General features: G+C 31.6%; 1 protein-coding gene across 1 annotated transcript in view; it reads right to left on the bottom strand.

The window, feature by feature from the left end:
- LOC118195956 (26S proteasome regulatory subunit 6B) overlaps positions 1-20,093 on the bottom strand; it is a 53,547-nt gene extending 33,454 nt beyond the window's left edge. Inside the window, exons 1-3 of the mRNA XM_085813708.1 lie at positions 19,939-20,093; positions 13,958-14,050; positions 4,276-4,462 (exon numbers count right to left, since the gene is read on the bottom strand). Of these exons, the coding sequence (XP_085669834.1) occupies positions 4,276-4,462; positions 13,958-14,050; positions 19,939-19,971 (313 nt within the window). The 5' untranslated portion in view covers positions 19,972-20,093. The remainder of the gene's footprint in view (positions 1-4,275; positions 4,463-13,957; positions 14,051-19,938) is intronic.
- Positions 20,094-20,463: the final 370 nt, after the last annotated feature.

Below are 20,463 nucleotides of genomic sequence, written 5' to 3'. Positions count from 1 at the left end.
AAAAAAAATAGCACGTACTTGCCAACCTATGAAACTCAAAAACAAGGAGTTTTTTTTACGAAATCGAGAGATTTTTCACAAAGTTAAAGACTTTTTAAATGATGAAAATATAGTTTTTAATAAAGAATTAACTTTAAATAGTAACTAATTCTTAAATGCAAGCAACACAAAAATACCTTATACATAAAAAACAATTTTATTACTTGCATCGTTTAAGAAAACGAAAAAAAAAATTTAATCAATTTTCGTACAAATGTTATAAACAGTGGCAGATTTTGCTTTCTTTAAGAAGGAAACTTCATAATTTTGTTCATAGCAATTGCCACATAGGCCTGCTTTCGCTAATAAAAGTTTTTCTAATGTGTCATCCCTAATTTTAGATCTAAATTTAGTCCTCGGTTTTGCAACAACACTGAAAATCCTCTCACACTCTGCATTACTATGGGAAACTGTCAAGATGGCCAACATAATTCTAAACAGTTCACTATATTTTAAAATTCCATCAGCATCTTTCAGTTTTCCAATTAAACTCCACAGGGTGTCAATCCCAGCTGATTTTATAACTTCATCCAAGTTTTCTAATTGTAAACTGCTGTTATGCAGCTGTTGGAAATGTTTCAATTTTTCCTTCCTTTTAGAACTCCTTTCAAGATAATAGTAAATATCAACAATGTGTTCATCCACATTTATTGGTAAAGAAGCTGCCCTTTCTCAGCTGCTAAATTTAAGAGGTGACAGGTGCACCTCATGATCTGCAAATCTGAATTTTCCTTTTTCAAGATGCCTGCAATACCAGTCTTCAAGCCTACCAATACTAGTGCATTATCGGCACCAAGTGCTAAGCAATTATCCAGAGGGACTGCATTTTCTTTTAAAGTTTTAATAATTAGCTGTGCTATAGTAAAGCCTGTCAAATGTCCTTCTAAAGTGGGGACAGAAAGTAAACTGCACTCATTTTCTGAAGACTCTGGATTAAAAAAAGAAACAATTGGATACAGTTTTGAATCAGTATTATTGCTTCCATCCATAGAGAGACAGAACGGAGCTGTTTTAATGCAATCAATAACTGAAGATTTATTTTTCAAATCCATTTCTTTAACAATTGCATCTGTTTTGGTTCTTGCACTTGAGTATTTCTTAGCGATTTCACTATCGGGAAACATTTTTCTAAATAAAGCTGCAGCGTGATCCGATGCGTTCAGTGGCAGGTTGTGCTCCAGTAAAAAGGAAGAGAACAGACATTCTGCATTAATAACATTTTGGTCCTTTGTTTCCGAAGAAAAATTTAATTTTTCATTTTTTTCAAAACAACTCATATTGTCCTTGTGTTTTTGTGTACACACATGTTTGAGAACATCCGTCCTTCCACCATGCGAAATCGAAAAATCGCAATGACAGGCATCGCAAATTTATTACATTTTCTTGAGGAAATAATGGAAGGAAAGTCAACTGTGTACGATTTTTGATACGTACACGAGTATTTCACCTTTCTCGCAGACATAACAAAAGATGATAATTTCTAAAACTATTTTCCGGAGGCGCGTGTACTCACACAACTCAGGACAAAATGAACGAAATAACTAAAGAACATCCAAATAACAACTTGCTTTGTCCTCATTGGCTAATATATGCCAGCTGACAGGCACGCAGTGGAGACACGCAGTGGAGCTCGAAGCCCATTGGAGAACTGGAGAACGACGTTTCTGGATACGTATAATGCTCACACTCACAAACCAGAAGCTATCTGATTTGCAAGGTTTTGTTTTAGATATAATGTAGAGAAAATTCAATTCTTTCAGATGTCCAAAAACACTTTTTTTTTTTTATTCGTATAACAAAGTATTAAGCCAAGTTGCATAAAAATCATAAGAAATTTTAAGAATAAGAAAAAGTTGGGAGAAATATATTGTAAATCGGGTTGGCGGAAGAGCGGTGGAAAATCGGGAGTCTCCCGCCTAAATCGGTAGAGTTGGCAACTCTGCTAGTGTTTAATGAATTAATTCCAAAACATCCGGTATAAAAGAGTGCACAGGAAATTTTTTTAATTAATGAACATTATGACATATTATACATTTAGAGGTTATCTATTCAAAATCAATCCAAAGATTTACTTCCAAGTAATAATTAGCTGAATATGTTATCTAATAATAAAAATTCCTAAAACTCGCATTCATTTGTATTGTTAGCAATGGTTTCTAAAATTCTAATTTAACAGAACCTGACAATAATTAAAACAGTACAAAAGATTTTAAAATTGCTTTAAATTTCTTTATTTTTGTGCTAAACCTTCTCAGAGAAACTGGCTAGCCTGTCACACAAAAGAAAAAACATAAAAAAAAAAACATGCAGCCAGCTTGCTTAGCAGCTAGAATTAAAACCAGATGCATTCCATAATTTTAAATATTTGATCACACAAAATAAGGTAAAAGAAATATATATCACTTTCTTTTAACAGTTTTCTTTCTTTTTTTTTTTTTTTTTTTTTTTTTTTTTTCTCTCCTGTGATTGCATTCCTCACATATAAGCACATAATTTTCAAGCTGAGTACTGTTACTCAGCAAGCCAATAAAAAATCCGAGTTATCTTCAACTAATAAAATTTATTATCCACATTCTTCAAAAATAGCAGATCTGAATGTACTATTGGTGCTAAAAACAAATTATGTGTTAACATCAGCAAAACTAAAACACCTTTGAAATTCCATGCCTAAAAAGGATAAATAAAAATTATTTACTCTTCCCTGTATGTTTCTCAACTTTTACTTCCCTTTTTATTATAATTATTTTATTTATCATTTATTTATTTTATTATTTCTTCAAATTTTTTCTGTAATAATTATTCATAAAGGTTAGTGCATAGCATTTCTTATTTAAGTCATCTACATTCATTAAACACTAGTTAATCACTTCTTTATATTCCATATCTTCTCATGTCTCCCTCTTCTGTTACTACTTAGAGAAGGGTGGTGTTATTGGAATATGGCAAAACACGCAAGAGCTATCTGCCTAGAAGACACATGCTTTAAGGAGATTTTTCTGTTGTAAATTGGCTTAGATTCACATCACACATGAGGAAAAATGATGAAAACAAAACATGCAGCCAGCCAGTTTGTCTAGGATCAAACTTAACCGAAGTCCTGGTATTTAGCGGTCTTAACCACTGCGCCATTGGCGGGGCTATTACTGCTCATTAGCTACCAAGTATATTAATTACTTAAAGTAAATAGTCAATCAACTCAATTAAAATGAATGCAAAATTACGATTTTCTGAAGTTTCACAATTTCAAAAATACTATAATTTTGATAAAATATAACGTAAGAAAATTCGGTACTATTTGGTTTCGAGGACCGTAAAAAAATTGCAGCGAAAATATACGTGCAAAAGCGCCAAATCTAGGAAGCGCGTCCATTTCACAGCGCGCCAAATCTAGAGTATGCGCTGATTTCAGATTGCGTAAGTTTATATAGTTCTATATTTATTTCTTAAAACGCCATTTACTAGTTTAATTTCTAAATCCTTATTTGATATCCTATAGATTTAACAATTGCCCATGACGAAAAGTCTGCAATAGAATTTTGGGTAAAGTGCAGAATCATCCACTGCTTGACGCATTTTTAAGAACTGCAGATACTCAGTATCCATGTGCATACCTACCTATTTTCACTTTAAAAAAAAATCCTAGAATTGCACAAAAATGGCAATGCGCACACCTTTGACATTATCTATGTACACATCGACCTATTTTCACTTAAAAAGTAAAAGAAAATTGACAAAAATCCAATTGTTTTTTACCCTTGTAAAAAGCGGCAAACGAGTGAGCGATTCTGCACTTTACCGAGAATATTTTTAAAGAAAAGGCATCATTCATTATAGAAAATTACATTTGAACAACCAACAAGATGAAATTATGCTTTAGTGATAAGTCGGTAGCGAGATAGCGATGCAGGCATCCATTCAGTTATTTTTAGAAATTTTTATATAAATTATAATAATGATCTGAAATAGTTATTTACTCTTATGCTTCCATTCAGTCATGTTTAGCCTTTTTCATATAAATTAAAATAATAAAAAAGTATTATATGAAATTAACCCTTCATTTAAATTAAAACATCAAACTTAGATAGTAATTTACTATTATACTTTCTTTCTTGCCACAATTATTTTTGCCAGCATTGGCATCAACAATAGTTTGGCGATTTTTTACGGCCCTTGAAACCGAATAGTACCGAAAATTCTTAAATGCATATAATAAGCTGAGTGCAAAATTAAACGAACCTGTTGTGGATCCTACAATACCAGTATTGGGATCAACAGCTTCAAGAAACTGCCCAATAACTAAAGGTACACTTTGAATACGCTTCACCTCTTCCTGAGCATGGAGATACTCTTTTTTCAGATTTTTCTGTTCATCTTTGATATATTCCTCTTGAACTTCAAGAAATTCTAACTGCCTTTGCAACTTCTAAAAATACATATAAAAAAATTAGAATTTCAATACATTACTTATAAGTTTTTTCAGGAATCAAATTAAGGAAAATAGCTTTAAATCACAATTTTTTAATATCAACCAAGTATTTCTTAGTTAACAGGGTGCCACTTGGCTTGAAATGTAATTATTAAACTGCAGATAAGAACAGTAATCCTATTGTAATTGCAAAAATTTCTTCTAAATTGTTTAATACAAACTAAGAAACTAAAGGCAAATTGACCAACTATTACACCTACTTGTGATGGGAAATTAATTAATGCACAGGCAAACAATTAACTGTTGTTTAGACTGAAATTGTATCAGAAAGATATCATATGCCACATGGAAATGTTAATCTCATGTCAACATTCAGACAAACTTTAGTTCTTAACTCCATCAAAGTATTCTGAAAATAGTAAATTTAAGTCACTTATTTCAATACCATGTGCAATGGTTGATAGGTTATGCAATATGCAGTACAAAGTCCGAAATCAGGACTCGTCAGGACTTCAGTGATTCCGGATTTGGGATTTTTCCGGATATTAGATCATCAGTTTAAATCTAGTAAGATGGCATGTAGAAATTATAAAATTAAAAATATGAAATCGTGATTTATGAAATAATGAAATATTTATGAAAAATTTGCAAAAAAGGCTTAATACACTCACATGTCCATAAATTAAGGATAATTCGGAGTCACGCGGAAATCGAACTCTAAAATAAATATATCACCGTAAAATCACTACACACATCTTCAAGAATCATATGCAAATTTCAGGAAGTAACCAGATGACACCGATGGTACGTCACAATGACGAGAGTGATATATAAGGAATACAGGCAAAAAAGCAAAATTGTTCGCAGGCACTTTATAAGCATTTCAGTGCAATAACCGAATAGTTATGACACAAAAGACGCATTTGGATGATTTTTTTACGTGATAGAATTTATCAGCCGTCTGGAATGTGGGCGCACCCAACTGGAAGTATCAGACGAACTTGGAATTGCCCAGAGTGTCATCTCCAGGTTTTGGCAACGATTCCAAAATGATGGTAATGTGAGTAGACGTTACAGCACAGTTCGCCCTAGAGTTACAACGTCGAATGAGGACCGGTATTTGGCAGTTACTGCCAAAAGAAACAGGCGAAGCACAGCCTCAGAGTGGTGTCTCGTCAGCCCTCTTCAGCCACTAGTACGACAATTTCAAGGCAGACCGTGTACAGACGCTTAGGGCAGATTGGTCTATATGCTCATAAACCTGTCAGATGCGTTCCTCTTATTGCAACTCACTGTCACCTGGGGTTAGTCTGGAGTAGAGAGCATGCATTGTGGACACTGCAACAGTGGGCTTGTGTGATGTTTTCTGACGAGTCTAGGTTTAGCTTGCAGTCTGATCCTCGCCGGATTTTCATATGGAGAGCTTCAGGTACCCGTTACCACCAAGAAAACATCACTGAACGACACTGTTACGGTGGTGCAGGAGTACTCGTTTGGGGTGGAATTATTCTGGGTTCCAGAACTGACCTGCATGTTAAAACTGGAACCACAACAAGCCAAATCTATCGGAATGTCATTCTTGACCAACACGTATGTTTGTTTCGGGGCACCATGGGCGCACAAATTCTGTTTATGGATGACAACACCCGTCCTCACCGTGCAAACATCGTAAGCGAATGCCTTCAATCTGAGGATATCACCCATATGGACTGGGCAGCATTCTCACCGGACTTGAATCCAGTAGAAAACGTGTGGGATATGTTTGGCCGACGAGTTGCAGCCCGTCAACCTCCTCCTACATGTCTACTAGAAATTCGGAGAGCATTGCTTTTTCAGTGGTGTAATATCCCCCAAGATCAAATAGATAATTTGATACTCAGCTTGCGTTGGCATTGTACGGACTGTATTGCATCGTCTGGGAGACATACAATGTATTAACAATCATACCAACCATGCAATATTGGTTTTTTGTAAATAGGTTTTTTTTTTGTAATTTGCTCCAGGAAGAAAAAAACGCTATTTTTATTAATAATATCAAACATATAGCATCTTTTTTGGCTCTTTACCTTTTGTTTAATAAATAAGCTTTACAAATAAGTCAAATTTGTTTTGCTTCCTTTGCCTGATTTTGCATTATCCTTAATTTATGGACATGAGTATATTTGTTTACTTTATTAAACATTTCTTTCAATGTAAGTTGTTTAAGTTGCTTCGTTTTTTTGTGCTAATACTTTCTCTTTAATTCTGTACACAGACATAATCTCTTGTTTAGTTACATTGAAGTACTGAAACTGCTGTTTTGAGAATTCCGATTAACTTGTCAATCGAAATTTTTTCGTTTTCAGTAACTTTTCTGTCGCTTTCTTCACTTACGGTAGCAGTATTTATCTACAACCATACTACAGATTTCGCCATTCATTAATTGACTGATGATTGAGAAGCATTGTCATCACTATGAAAATTTCTTTTATATCAATCTTCATTTATTACCGTGTCTCCACATTTCTTTACAAAATCCGTTAATTGGAAAATTTCACCTTTGTTTTACGATATCAGAAAACGTTTAAAATTAGCGGCTATCAGCATCAAATTTAGCTATTTTTCACTACACATATTTGGCTATGCATAATAAGCTTGGCGACTAATGACAAGTTGTTTCGTTAAATTTTATCTTGCTTCTATCGCGCACTGAGACAATTAAGCCTGAATTGTATTAGTTATTTATTATACTTATGCCTATTTTTAGCACATGTTTAAAGCTTATCCGAGTTCTGAATACATAAATTCCCACATATACTTAAGCCTTATTGAGGGCCGGCACTTGATATCTTACCCCATGATACAATCTTTGTGGGTCCTAAATTCTGCGACTCGGTGTGGCCATACGAGTCCTGGCACTGGTCTGGTTCTGGGTTTATGTGAATAACTAATCAGTTATTCTTAATTCAAATAGCCCTAAATGTAATTTTTGTGTCTATGAGCATCATAAAAAAAATCTATTTTTAGCATATGGAAAGAAATTTTTGATAAATGTTTCCTCATAAACAATTTTTAGAGCATTTAACTTAAATCTGTAATCATCACCAAGAGTAATGTCAATATAAAAGGTTACCATAATCCTTTATTATTCAATTACTAACATAAAAAAATTGTTTAGGCATTGCTACATTAGTCATTACTCAAGTTGTCAAGTTTTGATAAACATGCAGTGATGAAAGGAAAGTACAATAAATAATGATTCGCCAGGTTGGCGTCAGATCAACGATGTATCTTTTTGGAATGTTTCGGTTTGAGATATGTATGTGCTAAGCAGATAGGCAGCAACGGATCCAAATTACTGGATCCGTTGCTGCCTATCTGCTTAGCACACATCTCATTATTCCGTTTTGAGGACCGTAAAAAAATTGCAGCGAAAATGTATGCGCAAAAGTGCCAAATCTAGCAAATGTGCCCATTTAACAGCGCGCCGATTTCCGATTGCATAAGATTATATAGTTCTATAGTTCTTAAGACGACATTGAAATACTAGTTTAATTTTTAAATCCTTTTTTGATATCCTATGGATTTAACAATTTGGGAATTGCCCATGACGAAAAGACTGCAATAGAATTTTGGGTAAAGTGCAGAATCACCCACTACTTGATGCGTTTTTAAGAATTGCACATACTCAGTATCCATGTACACATCGACATATTTTCACTTTAAAAAAAAATCCCAGAATTGCACAAAATGCCATTGCACACACCCTTGACTTTATCTACGTACACATCGACTTATTTTCACTTAAAAAAGTAAAAGAAAATTGACAAAAATCTAATTGTTTTTACCCTTGTAAAAAGCGACAAACAAATAAGTGGGCGATTCTGCACTTTACCGAGAACTTTTTCAAAGAAAAGACATCATTCATTATAGAAAATTATGTTTGAACAACCAACGAGATGAAATTTTGCTTTAGCGATAATTCGGTAGCAAAATAGCGATGCAGGCCAGTTATGTTTAGCAATTTTTATATAAATTATAATAATAAAAAAGTATTATATGAAATTAACTTTTCATCTAAATCAAAACATTAATCTTAGATAGTTATTTACTATTATACTTCCTCTCTTACGTTAGGATTGCCGTAATTATTTTTGGCAGCACTGGCATCGACAATAGTTTATTTATGGCCCTCAAACCGAATAGTACCGACTTAAGATATAAACAAAAAAACTCAATATATAAGTTCAGCATCTAAGAAAATCATTTGGTACAACCTTAAAATCAGAGAAGTGCTAGAAACTGCCACTAGATCATGTTGATCATGTATTTACCATACATCTCAATGTCAATCATGGGAAATATGGTAACCTTATATGAAGTACTCCTACAGGAAACAATAAAAGAAAGGGAACTTGATGAAGATATTGATTCCAAATCCAGTTGTGAAAGCAAACGGCTTTAGTGTACCAACCTAGAACATTTTGTTTTAATTTCATTTTAATCACATGTGCCTTTAAATTCAACTAACAAATATTTTTTGAACTGCAAAACTCAAAAAGAATAAATAAAACTTGTTTTGTAATACCAGTGAGAAGAAAAGCCTTTAGTGAGATTTAAAAAAAAAAAAAAAAATTAACATACATAAGAAAACTATAAAACTAAAAGAAATAATAATTTCATATAAACTTCATGTTTTTTAAATAAAAAAAAAAAACATATGAATGAAAGAAACTTCAGGATATCAAAAGAAAAATTACACAGGTGGAATCCTACATTAATTCTGAATAAATAAGCAATCACATCAAAGAGTATACTTTTCATACACATATAAAGTCAAATTTAAAAGATATTATAAGCATCAATCTGCATTACATTAATAATTAGACTTTTGAAAATATTTTTAATTTTCCACATGAAAATTTTATGTGCACTTTTTTCCCCTCTATCTCTTTCTCTCTCTTAAAAAGAGATTAAAAAATGCTTTACTTGATGACAACATTTTGTGGTTGGTAGCTTCTTGTTAGTGTTAAGTGACAACCTCTACATATCTAAATACAAAATATAAGTAGAATTAAATTATAAGTAGGCAATAAAAATATTGTTAACTGATTTTATTGTCGTTTTATTGCATGTAATACAATTATTCAGCCCTTATGTATAATTTTGTCCATTATGAAAATTAGCTACCATACAACTATAAAATCTGGAGGAAAACCTGCCAAAGCTGCAACAATCATTCCCATGGGAACTTATGGCCTCTTTATTTAATAAACAATCAGCATTTAACCACTTTCAATTATGAGTCTCATGGAAAGGTTTTTGTTGATTTCTACTACTTTGCTAGGCTCTCCGATTTTACAGGAAAGTGTGTTTAAAATGCTATGATTACAAACTTCCCGTAATAAAATATTCTGGCTAATCTTTGGAATATGGTAACAGGTAGTTTGGCGACATTTTGGTAGGCGATAAAGGACTTTGGGACTTTCCTAGGACTTTGGGAATTATGTGAGAAGTACTCAGTTCCAATTACTCATTATTTTGTGTGAGGGAAATGAGAGATCATGAGATATGTCATGTGACATTTATGGACGAATCACAGTTTTTTAATCGAAAAAGGGGGGTAAATTTGTAAAAATATCTGCCGTACTTTATAGCATTAGCTTCATTCTATGTTCTGTGAAACAGTGTTGCTTAATACTTGGATCCCATGGCCCTATGTAAAGTAAATCCGAAATTTTTATTGCGTTTATGTGTAATCCAAAAGAATTGCTTGAATGGTGTATGAGTGTAGGATAAGTGATAAGCAACGGAGGACGTGGGCACTGTCCCTTTACCAAAAGGTTAATCGGTATAGCACCACGTCCACCTATATCTAGAGCCTAAAGAGGAATCACAAGACGCCACGCGCCGGGCGCCCAAACCCAGAGCCAAATTCAACCCGGGGGCAGTCCAACAGACCAAATGCCCACGAAAGACAGTCTCAACAACCACCCAGGCCCCACATTTATTAAATAAAATAACAAAAGCATGCAGGGCCAAAAAGGGCGAGTTTGGACAATAAGCAAAAATTTTACAAAGGTGTAATACACACAAATATAGAATATACATAAGCTAAAGTACAGTCTGATGTTGGGCAGCCCAATGATATACAATGAATAAAATATAGACAGTAGAATTAGACTTAATGACAATATAACATAAAATAATGAATGTAAATGATTACAGCAATACACAGAGGATATACCAAAAGAAATAAAAAATAAAAGAATACAATGTAACAGAATGCAATAGCGGTACAATACACTTGATCACGTGGTATTGTGGGAGAAACATGCAATAAGGCTAATTATACGATTATGAGGAATAAAAATAACATATTTAGCCTGCATAAAAGTTAACGAATATAAGATACTATACAATATTACAATACAATACAATACAAAAAAAAAATTAACATATTTAACCTGTACTAAAAGCCAACTGATATAAGATACTATACAATACTATACAATACCACAATACAATACGATACAGTAGATACAATACCACAATATAATACGATACAGTAGATGCTATACAATACTATACAATGAAAATACAAAATACATTCAGTGTTGGTGACACAAAAATACATTTAAAATTGTCATGACACTAGTGATGAAAATACAAAATACATTCAGTGTTGGTGACACAAAAATACATTTAAAATTGTCATGATACCAGTGATCCTAATGCAGCAAATAAATTGATGCAGTTACCTGCATAAAAGATAACTTATATAAGATACCATACAATACTATACAATACTACAATACAATACAAAAGCTAATTAAACGATTATAATGAATAAAAATTAACATATTTAACCTGTATAAAACCAACTGATATAAGATACTATACAATACAAAACAATACCATAATACGATACGATACAGTAGATACTATACAATACTATACAATAGAAATATAAAATACATTCAGTGTTGGTAACACAAATATACATTTAAAATTGTCATGACACTTGTGATCCTTATGCAGCAAATAAATTGATGCAGACAGTTAAATGTGTTACTATACATTTGCAAAGGATGAAATATAGACTTAAGTATGCCACAAATTATGAACATATATTATACCGTGAAAAACACAAAATACATTCAATGTTGGTATAAATACAATGGATATATTTAAAACAATGGATAATGGTTGGATATATTATACAATGAAAATCTCTAGCGACCCCAATACATTCAGTGTTATTATTACACAGAGAATTAAATGTATGATATTACATGGGCAATTGATGAAAAGAAGACAGTAACAGTATAATGTATAGCCAAATATGCAAGTATATGGTATACCGATGTTTAACAGCAACTGGCAAACAATGTACCATTAATACGCCCAACTAGATATGCCAAGATATTATATACTATTATACAGTGAAAAACGCAAAATACGTTCAATGTAGATATTATCATAGTGCATTATGAGGGAATACAGACAGTTATATGTTTGATAATACATGGGCAAAAGATAAAAATAAAGACAATAACATTATTATTCATAGGTAAATATGCAGATTTAATATATTCAGATATTTAACAGCACCTGGTAAAAAATGTACCATAAGTACATTGATTAATAGCGGATAAGTATGAATGTCCAACATGTGGGAATGAAATAAGATTGTGTGAAAGGAAGGATATTACAGATAAGTTTGAATGGCGGTGCAAGAAATCTGGTGAAAATGGACATTTAGTGAAACGGAGTGTAAGGAAGGGTACATGGTTTGCTGAAAGTTGTTTGAGTATGGGTGAAATTTTATTAATTTCTTATTAGTGGGTGAATAGACTGCCAGTTGACTACTGGATTATTGAATCTGTAAGAAAAGTTTATCCGCCATGCAATCAAGATTGTGAAGAAGATTAGGTAAGTTAATATTATTAATCATTTCAGGATATTATTTTTATGCATGTAAGGAATAAATGTAAGGAATATATAAATTAATATGGTATTATTGGTAAATTGTTATTAGCAATGAATTAGTTTAAAGTAATTAGGATTGTAAGCTAATTTTTATTAATTTAATGTATGTGTTTATTTATATTTTAAGTAGTGTTTTTTAATTTAATTATATTTTAATTTACTGATCGTGATTTTGTGAATTATATGTTTGTAGTATTTTGGAATACGTTTGAGTAGAAGTAAATGTGCATGGAAAGAATTTAAATATTTGACACTAAGTATTTGGAACCATTTTTAATGTTTGCGTTATAAATTTGCAGGTGACGTTTATAATAGATAATTTAGAGGGAAAAGTTTTTGGATATTTTATTTATTTTATACATGCAAATGTTCATCCTTGGAAAGGGTATATACTTTTTCGCGATCAGGTAATTTCATATATGTGCTTTTTACCGAGTTTAAAGATTCACAAAATTTTCCTGCATTTTCGTGCAAATTTTTCTAGTGAGAAAAAAGCAGTGTATATGGATAAAGTCAAGAGTGTATGCAATGCTATTTTTGTGCAATTCTGGGAAGTTTTTTTAAGTAAAAATAAGTCGACGTGTACATGGTTACTGTGTATGTGCGATTCTGAAAAACGCGGCAAGGAGTTTACGATTCTGCACTTTTTCCCAATTTGCAGTTAATATTTGTCATGATTAAGCAGTTTTGTTCCATAAAATTTCTACCATAAGTGTAATTCGGCTAGCAGATTGTTGGAAAAAAATGTTCAGTAAATAAAAAGAAAAGAAACATGGCTTTACTTTGTGAAGACAAAATGGCGCCGAAAAAAAAAAGTAGAAGGTTGCTGTAGCAGAGTTGCTCACCAAATTTTCGCCAAAAAATCGCCAAGTTACCTTAATCCAAAGATCAACCAATATTCTTATCTGTTACTATTTTATCAGCCACCTTCAGATGACCATATCATGTTCATTCATTCTCACATTTGTTTTTATAGTAGGATCCATAATTTTGAAAATAATTGACTGCTTTACTGTTCTGCAAAAAGTTGATCCTACTTTTTTTTTTTTTTAAATGAAAAAAAAAAAAAAAAAAAAAAAGAGCAAAGACATTTATTTTATACCTTTGTTAAAAAAACAAATGATGCCTTATTAAGAATCAATAAGGTTACATCAAACGAAAGTGCAAGTGTTAATGAGCCTACTGTCATTTCACATTTATCCATACTTGACATTAAATTACACTGCTTGGTGACATTTTCATGTTCAATGGGGATAATATGCAAGTACCAATCATTGCTATTATTTAAGCTACTTTTTTAACACATAAGTGAAGAAAGTGTACAGAAACATTGACAATTGTGAACAATCAAAACTCGGAATTCTTAACGAGTACAAAATAATAATACTAAGTTATCTGCTTTAGTATTATTATTTTAGTTTTACTATAATCAAAAACATAAAAAAATAATTAGATCAATATACTTTTTTTAATAATATTTAAAAAGTTATAAACAAAAGAATAATTTAGATATAAGCATACCTTATATTTTGTATATAGATCATCAATATCAAAGTCATCAGGAGATGGAGCTGTAATATGACCTGTTGGACGCTGGTCTCCAACAACATCTTCCTGATAATTATAAATTTTACTTTTTACAATATTCAATTATTTAAAGATAATATAAAAAATTCATTATTTTAAACACAGAACTAGATAATAATTGTACTTTACAACACTGATAGAGTTTTATTAATCACAAAATATATTAAAAACAATGATCTAATCTTTTAAAAAAAAAAACTGGGCTTTGTTTTCCAAGCAGTATACTTTTTAAAACTTAGCAATACAAAGTAATAAATTACACAAAGTATAGTTAGTATTTTACAATAGCATATTTTAAAGTGTAAAATAATAAATTGATACAATATTTTAAAATAATGCTGGATATTATAAAATAAAATTCTGGCCAAATACTTGAAAGTTGTTATAAAAACACTGAAACCACACTAACAATATCAAATTAAGTATAGATTAAATTCACCTATTCAAAAATACACTAGCATGCTATATAAATACATGGTAAAATTATTTTGAAATTCTTCACTGCAATAAGGCCTAGTCATATATCTGCCCCAAGTAAAAAATTCTACGTATAATTAGATTAATCTGATATTTTAACACTTAAACTTCTAGGTGTAAACTTTTTAAAAATACTTTCCAAAATTAACTGAACAGCTATGTATCAATAGCATAACTTATGTACATTATAATCTTCAGTTCAGTTTTGATGTTTATATGCGATTTTCCAAAAATTTCGCCAAAATCAGTGAATCAATGAACATTAATCTAAAATAAAAATGATGGGTTAATCTATATTTTAGGGCACTCCATGGATTATCACCAAGTTGTTGTTTCACTTATGGTAACCTGAATACTGAATGTTATGGAAACCCTATTGCAGTGAATTTGACTGATGGGAAAATATTTGTAAGGCCTTATTTATGTGTTGCATGTTGGTTAGGAAGTGCATTGCTTATTTCGTGCTTTAAACCGTAAAATATCATTTATTTATGTGTTGGGTGTTGGTTAGGAAGTGCGTTGCTTATTTTGCGCTTTAAACCATAAAATGCTTGCTGATGGTACGATTAACCTGAAGTTTATGTACACTTTAGAATGATTGGGAAAGAAAACATTAACTGGCTGGTGTGTAAATGAAGATTTAAATGGCTTCATTCACTTCTTGGTAAATTATACAGCGAGATTTACAGATTTGGAAACCAGAGCTTATATCAACACTATGGAAAATAGCTTATATCAACACTATGGAAGGCATGTAGGGTGTAATAAAATGAAATTTTCAAAAGAAATGCCATCAACAGTCCGGCAATGCGGAGAATATTTTTCCTTTTTACTTTTGCGAATTTATGTGGTGACGGCAGTATACAGATTCTAGTTTATATAATTTTAAATAGTTTTTGGATGCTGTTAAGGAATTCTGTGTCTCGCATACCAAAGAAACAGAAATTTTTCAATTAAGGGAAGTCGATATTTCCTTTTCGTATCGCATAATTACGTAACATGTATTTCCATTCTTATGTTATTTCCTCGTTTGATTTAAAAAGCAGTTTATTGAGATTATATATTATTTTTTGTTGTAATTATGCATTATTGTATTATGTTTTGGATGCCATTTTACTAGGGTGGGCGTTGGACGTAAATAGGAATGGGGACAAAAAATCATCAATTTTCAGAAATATATTTTTACCAAATGATGTTCCACTACATTAGCTAATAACTCCTTTATTAATTTATTTACAGTATTTTGAACATATCGATTACAATAAAAAATCCCATGATTTACTGTGAAAGAGGAAAATGTATGTTACAGTCACAGATGAACTCTACTGCAAGAGCGGCATATGGTAATCGGTTTAACTATAAATAAGATTAAATGTTTGGTGCTACAGAAGAAACAACAGAAAAAATTTTTTACTTGGGAATGTCATAAGAGCAGAATTACTGAGTACTTTGTCAGAACATCAGTCAGGAAGAATAGCTGGTTTGAAGACAGTAAGTTAAGCCTAACTGAGATTTTAATGATGATGAATACATAGCTATGATAGGCCAGCATGCTTTCATTAATTTTGAATTTGATGTCTTGGAGGATTATAAATTTACAGTAGAAAGATTTCTGGAAAACAATAAATGTTTTACTTTTGTATATATATCTTAAACCTTACTTAATAACATTAAAATTTATATTTTACACTCCTGAAGTGCATTTTATACTGATATGTTGATAACGTTTGCCAATTTACAATAAATATCCACAGTTTTGCAATCTTTTTCAAAAAGATGCCAAAATTGTCAGTTAATGAGTACGTTTACTTCCTAGTGTTCTCAATCAAAAGTGGAAAAGAAAAGGGCAGTAGCTTAATTTCTAAAATTAGGAACACCAAAGTCCTATGGAAGGCCATCAGGAAAGGTAAAAACTAAATAAACAAAAAGAAAATATACTATCTGAAAGCTTTCAGATTTTATATTACAAAGGGGCATTTTTTTAACATTTTGTGTGTTGCCTTTATTTATTAAATACCATGTTCTTCGCACACGGTTAGAGTTGACTTTGCGATAATACAAGGGTACCCCTCTAGAAAATTTGGCTAATCTTTGGAATATGGTAACAGGTGCTTTGGCGACATTTTGGTAAGGCGATAAAAGTTACTAGCTAGGACTAGCTTACTAGCAGTGTACATGGATATAGTCAAGAGTGTGTGCAATACCATATTTGTGCAATTCTGGGATTTTTTTTAAGTGAAAATAGGTCGACATGTACATAGATGATACCGTGTATGTGCAATTCGTAAAAGCAGTGGGCGATTCTGCACTTTGTCCCAATTTCGCACCTAATCTTCGTCATGATTAAGCACTTTTGTTCCATAAAAGTTCTAGCATAAGCGTAATTCAGCTAGCAGATTGTTGGAAAAAAATGTTGGAAATGTTGAGTAAAAAAAAAAAAAATGCCTTTACTTCGTGAAAACAAAATGGCGTCCAAACAAACACTATTAGGTTGCTGTAGCAGGGTTGGTCGCCAAATTTTCGCCAAAAAATCTCCAAGTTACCATAATTCAAAGATTAACCCAAAATTCCTTAACAGCAAAGTTAAGGAATTTTGTAATTCGAAGTTGTTGTTTCGTTTATTGTCAAGTTGTTGTTTCATTTATGGTACTTTGGTGTGTGTTGCTTAGGAAGTACATTGCTCGTTTCATTGTTTAGACAGTAGAATAGCTGAATGTAGTAAGATTAATTTGAAGTTTCTGTACAATTTGGAACGAAAGAGGAAAAGTGCATTCATTGACTGGTGTGTTAATGAAGATTTATTTAGTAGCCATTTTCAGGACACTCCGGAATACATAGGATATTTTTTACTCTTATTTTTGTGAATTTATGTGGCAACGACGATATACGGATTCTAGTTGGGATAATTCTAGGAAGTTTGGGGATGCTGTTAAGGAATTTTGTAGAGGCAAGTGGATTTGCTTTGGGTAATGCTTAAATGCATAATGTTAATGCATAATCCTTTTTTTATGTTATTTTATTGTTTGGTTTAAAATGTAGTTTACTGAGATTATGTATTTTTTGTTTCCCTCTACTGTAGAATTGGGTGCTCCTTCAACTTTTTAAGTGAAAATATATCAATGTGTACATGGGCAAACTCAAGGGAGTGCGCAAAGCCTACTTTGTGCAATTCTCCGATTTTTTTTTAAGTGAAAATTGGTCGATGTGTACATGGATTAAGTCAAGGGAGTGTACAATGCCATTTTTGTGCAATTCTGGGATGTTTTTAAGTGAAAATAGGTCGATGTGTACATGGATACTGAGTTTGTGCAATTCTTTGTCTTGTTATTTTGGCTTTGTGTAACGGCGATTTTCCTGCGTTACGCAAGCTAAAATTCTTGCACAAATTCTGTATCCATGTACTGCCAAAAATCGCCAAGGGGTACCCTAAAATATACTTTTACCTTTAATTCAACACCAAAATTGCAAATTAATTTTAAAAAGAGCATATCTTTAGAATTTCCGATACAGTCTCTCACGCTGGAGATAAAAATGTTCCCCCCCCTTACAGTGTTGCCACTGCTCATTTGAAATCTTTGAAGTTCTTAATCAAGAACTCATAAATGCTTTACAAAATATGAAATAGATAATAAATTCCAAATTCGGGCTTCCAGATTTCCATTTTCGGGTGGAGATTTACATTACTCAAAATTTGATGACTCTAGGTACCATTGCTTTAGAGCGATGCAAGAAACATACATACATTTATGCAGATTCTTCATTATTTAATTTCTTTAAATATAATACAGGGCAATAATATTTGAAAAGTGATTCAGACTTTTAATGTTTTCGGCACAAAATTTCAAAGTAAAATTAGTTGAATTTAAAGAAACAATTAAGAAAGTAATAAAGTAAGCTAAATTAATAGTTAAATAAAAAATTTCGGTACTTTTCCGTTTCGGTGGCGCAAATCTCGCCAAGCAGACTTTATTGGCGACAACATACAGTATACACATAAAAAATATTAAAAAAATTTTAGTTCTAAGAATTCTTTTTTGAAGGCATAAACATTTTAAAAAGTATGGTTCAACTCCTAATTCGCCGGTTCGTATCACGTGACCCCAAGCGATCTCCTCTCACGTAAACTACTCTACAAAAATCTAATGCTCTCAGTAATTATCTACATTAATTTCAAGTTAAATCTTAATTTGGAACACAAGTTTAAATGCAAGAAATATTTCAATGCGTACGAATAGCTTACTCAGAAATTGTGTAAAACTGCAGTGCTTTACTTCAATAATGCATTCTTATTAGAATTGATGAATTTAACCCTTGACTTTCCTTTTCTATATTTTCGGCTTCGGGTAAGCGCTGTGATTGCATCCTAATTGACTTAATTACCAAAAATGGCCTTGGACATAAAACTGAACTATCTGATAAAAAAATTCTATGTAATTATATGCCAGTATTGAAAGAAACAATTAATCTGATTAGAAAAAGCTGCGACTTGTTTTGAAAATGAGGCGTAAAAGGTTACCAGCGAGGATATTCCGTTTGGCTTTGGTTGTACCATCATTGGCGACTTTATCACTTGCGCCAGCAAAACGGAAAAGTACCAAAATTTCCTTGCCACAGTTCATTTTAATTTGGACTCGAACTAGAATTACGATTTCATACAAAAACAGAACTGGATTTCAGCTGAATTTAAGCCATGACACTCACATCATAAATGTTGTGATAATTATCTATCCAGTCATTTGCATACCGCTTAGATGCTTGAATACTACAAATATCCAGTAATACTCATTCATAAATATCAAATTAATAAGATCTTACACATAAAAGCTAACAACATTTGTCATTTATAACTATAAGCCTGTCATGCCATTTACATATTTCAAATTTTTTATCTAACCTTTAGAGCAATATTTAAAAATTTTCCTTAAGTAGTTATTTTTTCACTTCTATATTGGCCACAAGATGCATTTCAATGGCTAAATGTTCTTTAAAAGTTTTCCAGACTGATATGACAATCTACATCGCTTCCCATATTAAAGAGTTAAAATTTAAAAGGCACTATAACTTTTAATGTATAAAATAAATAAAACTTACAAAATATGAAAAGCCAATTATAAACAATGCATAAATGTTTAAAATGCCTTCATTCTACATATTTTAATAATTAAGGGTTAATTTGGGAAAGCATCATATTCAACATGTACGGAGGAAACAGATATATAATCTTCTAGCAAAAGTAAAATGTTTAGATTTTAAAGCTCCTTAACATATTCAGAATGAAATGATTATTTACATTTAACAATTATTGAATTTTAAGTTTACGAAAGTTATACCCCAAAACGATCCACTTATATAAAACCTTTACTTATCGTTTACAGTGCTAGTTAATACAATAATAAATACATAAACAAATAAAGCAATAGATAAATTAACACAAAAACCTTTTCAACAACTGTTATTCCAATTTCTTCCATGATGTACGAAAATAATACAAAATCTACCGGATAATGACAACACAATTTGAGGAAAGTTTATAACACTAAAGGAGTTGCGTAAATCTCTTGCTGCTTTCAATGCGCAGATTTAGGCTAAATTAAAGTACTTATAAACAATAATTATCGACCAAAACCGCAGAATTTACAACTAAAAAAATATTCATATAAAAATTCTTTAATAAAATACTAAGATATATGCAATATATCTTTAGAACTTTAACAAATTTATTCGTTGTTACCATCTATCTATTTGGCATTTAACAGAAATACTAATCGGCCCAGAACAAACCAAAAAATACCGCTTACAAAGCCTTTTTTCGTTACAAATAAATGTAACTTACAGAGCTTTTTTCTTTAATCCCGCCTTCGTTTACAGAAAAGGTAACCTTCAGCATGTCATTTCCAGAACAAGGTTCCAACGCGCATGTTAGTGATGCATAGAGAAAGAAACAGATATATATACTCATCTAT

Source organism: Stegodyphus dumicola, chromosome 3 (genome assembly GCF_044657685.1).
Source record: "Stegodyphus dumicola isolate Sdum_Otavi_A_Nest chromosome 3, ASM4465768v1".
In the NCBI taxonomy this organism is placed as follows: Eukaryota; Metazoa; Arthropoda; class Arachnida; order Araneae; family Eresidae; genus Stegodyphus; species Stegodyphus dumicola.
Note: the sequence above shows the minus strand (reverse complement) of the source record. Positions and strands in the feature narration are given on the sequence as shown.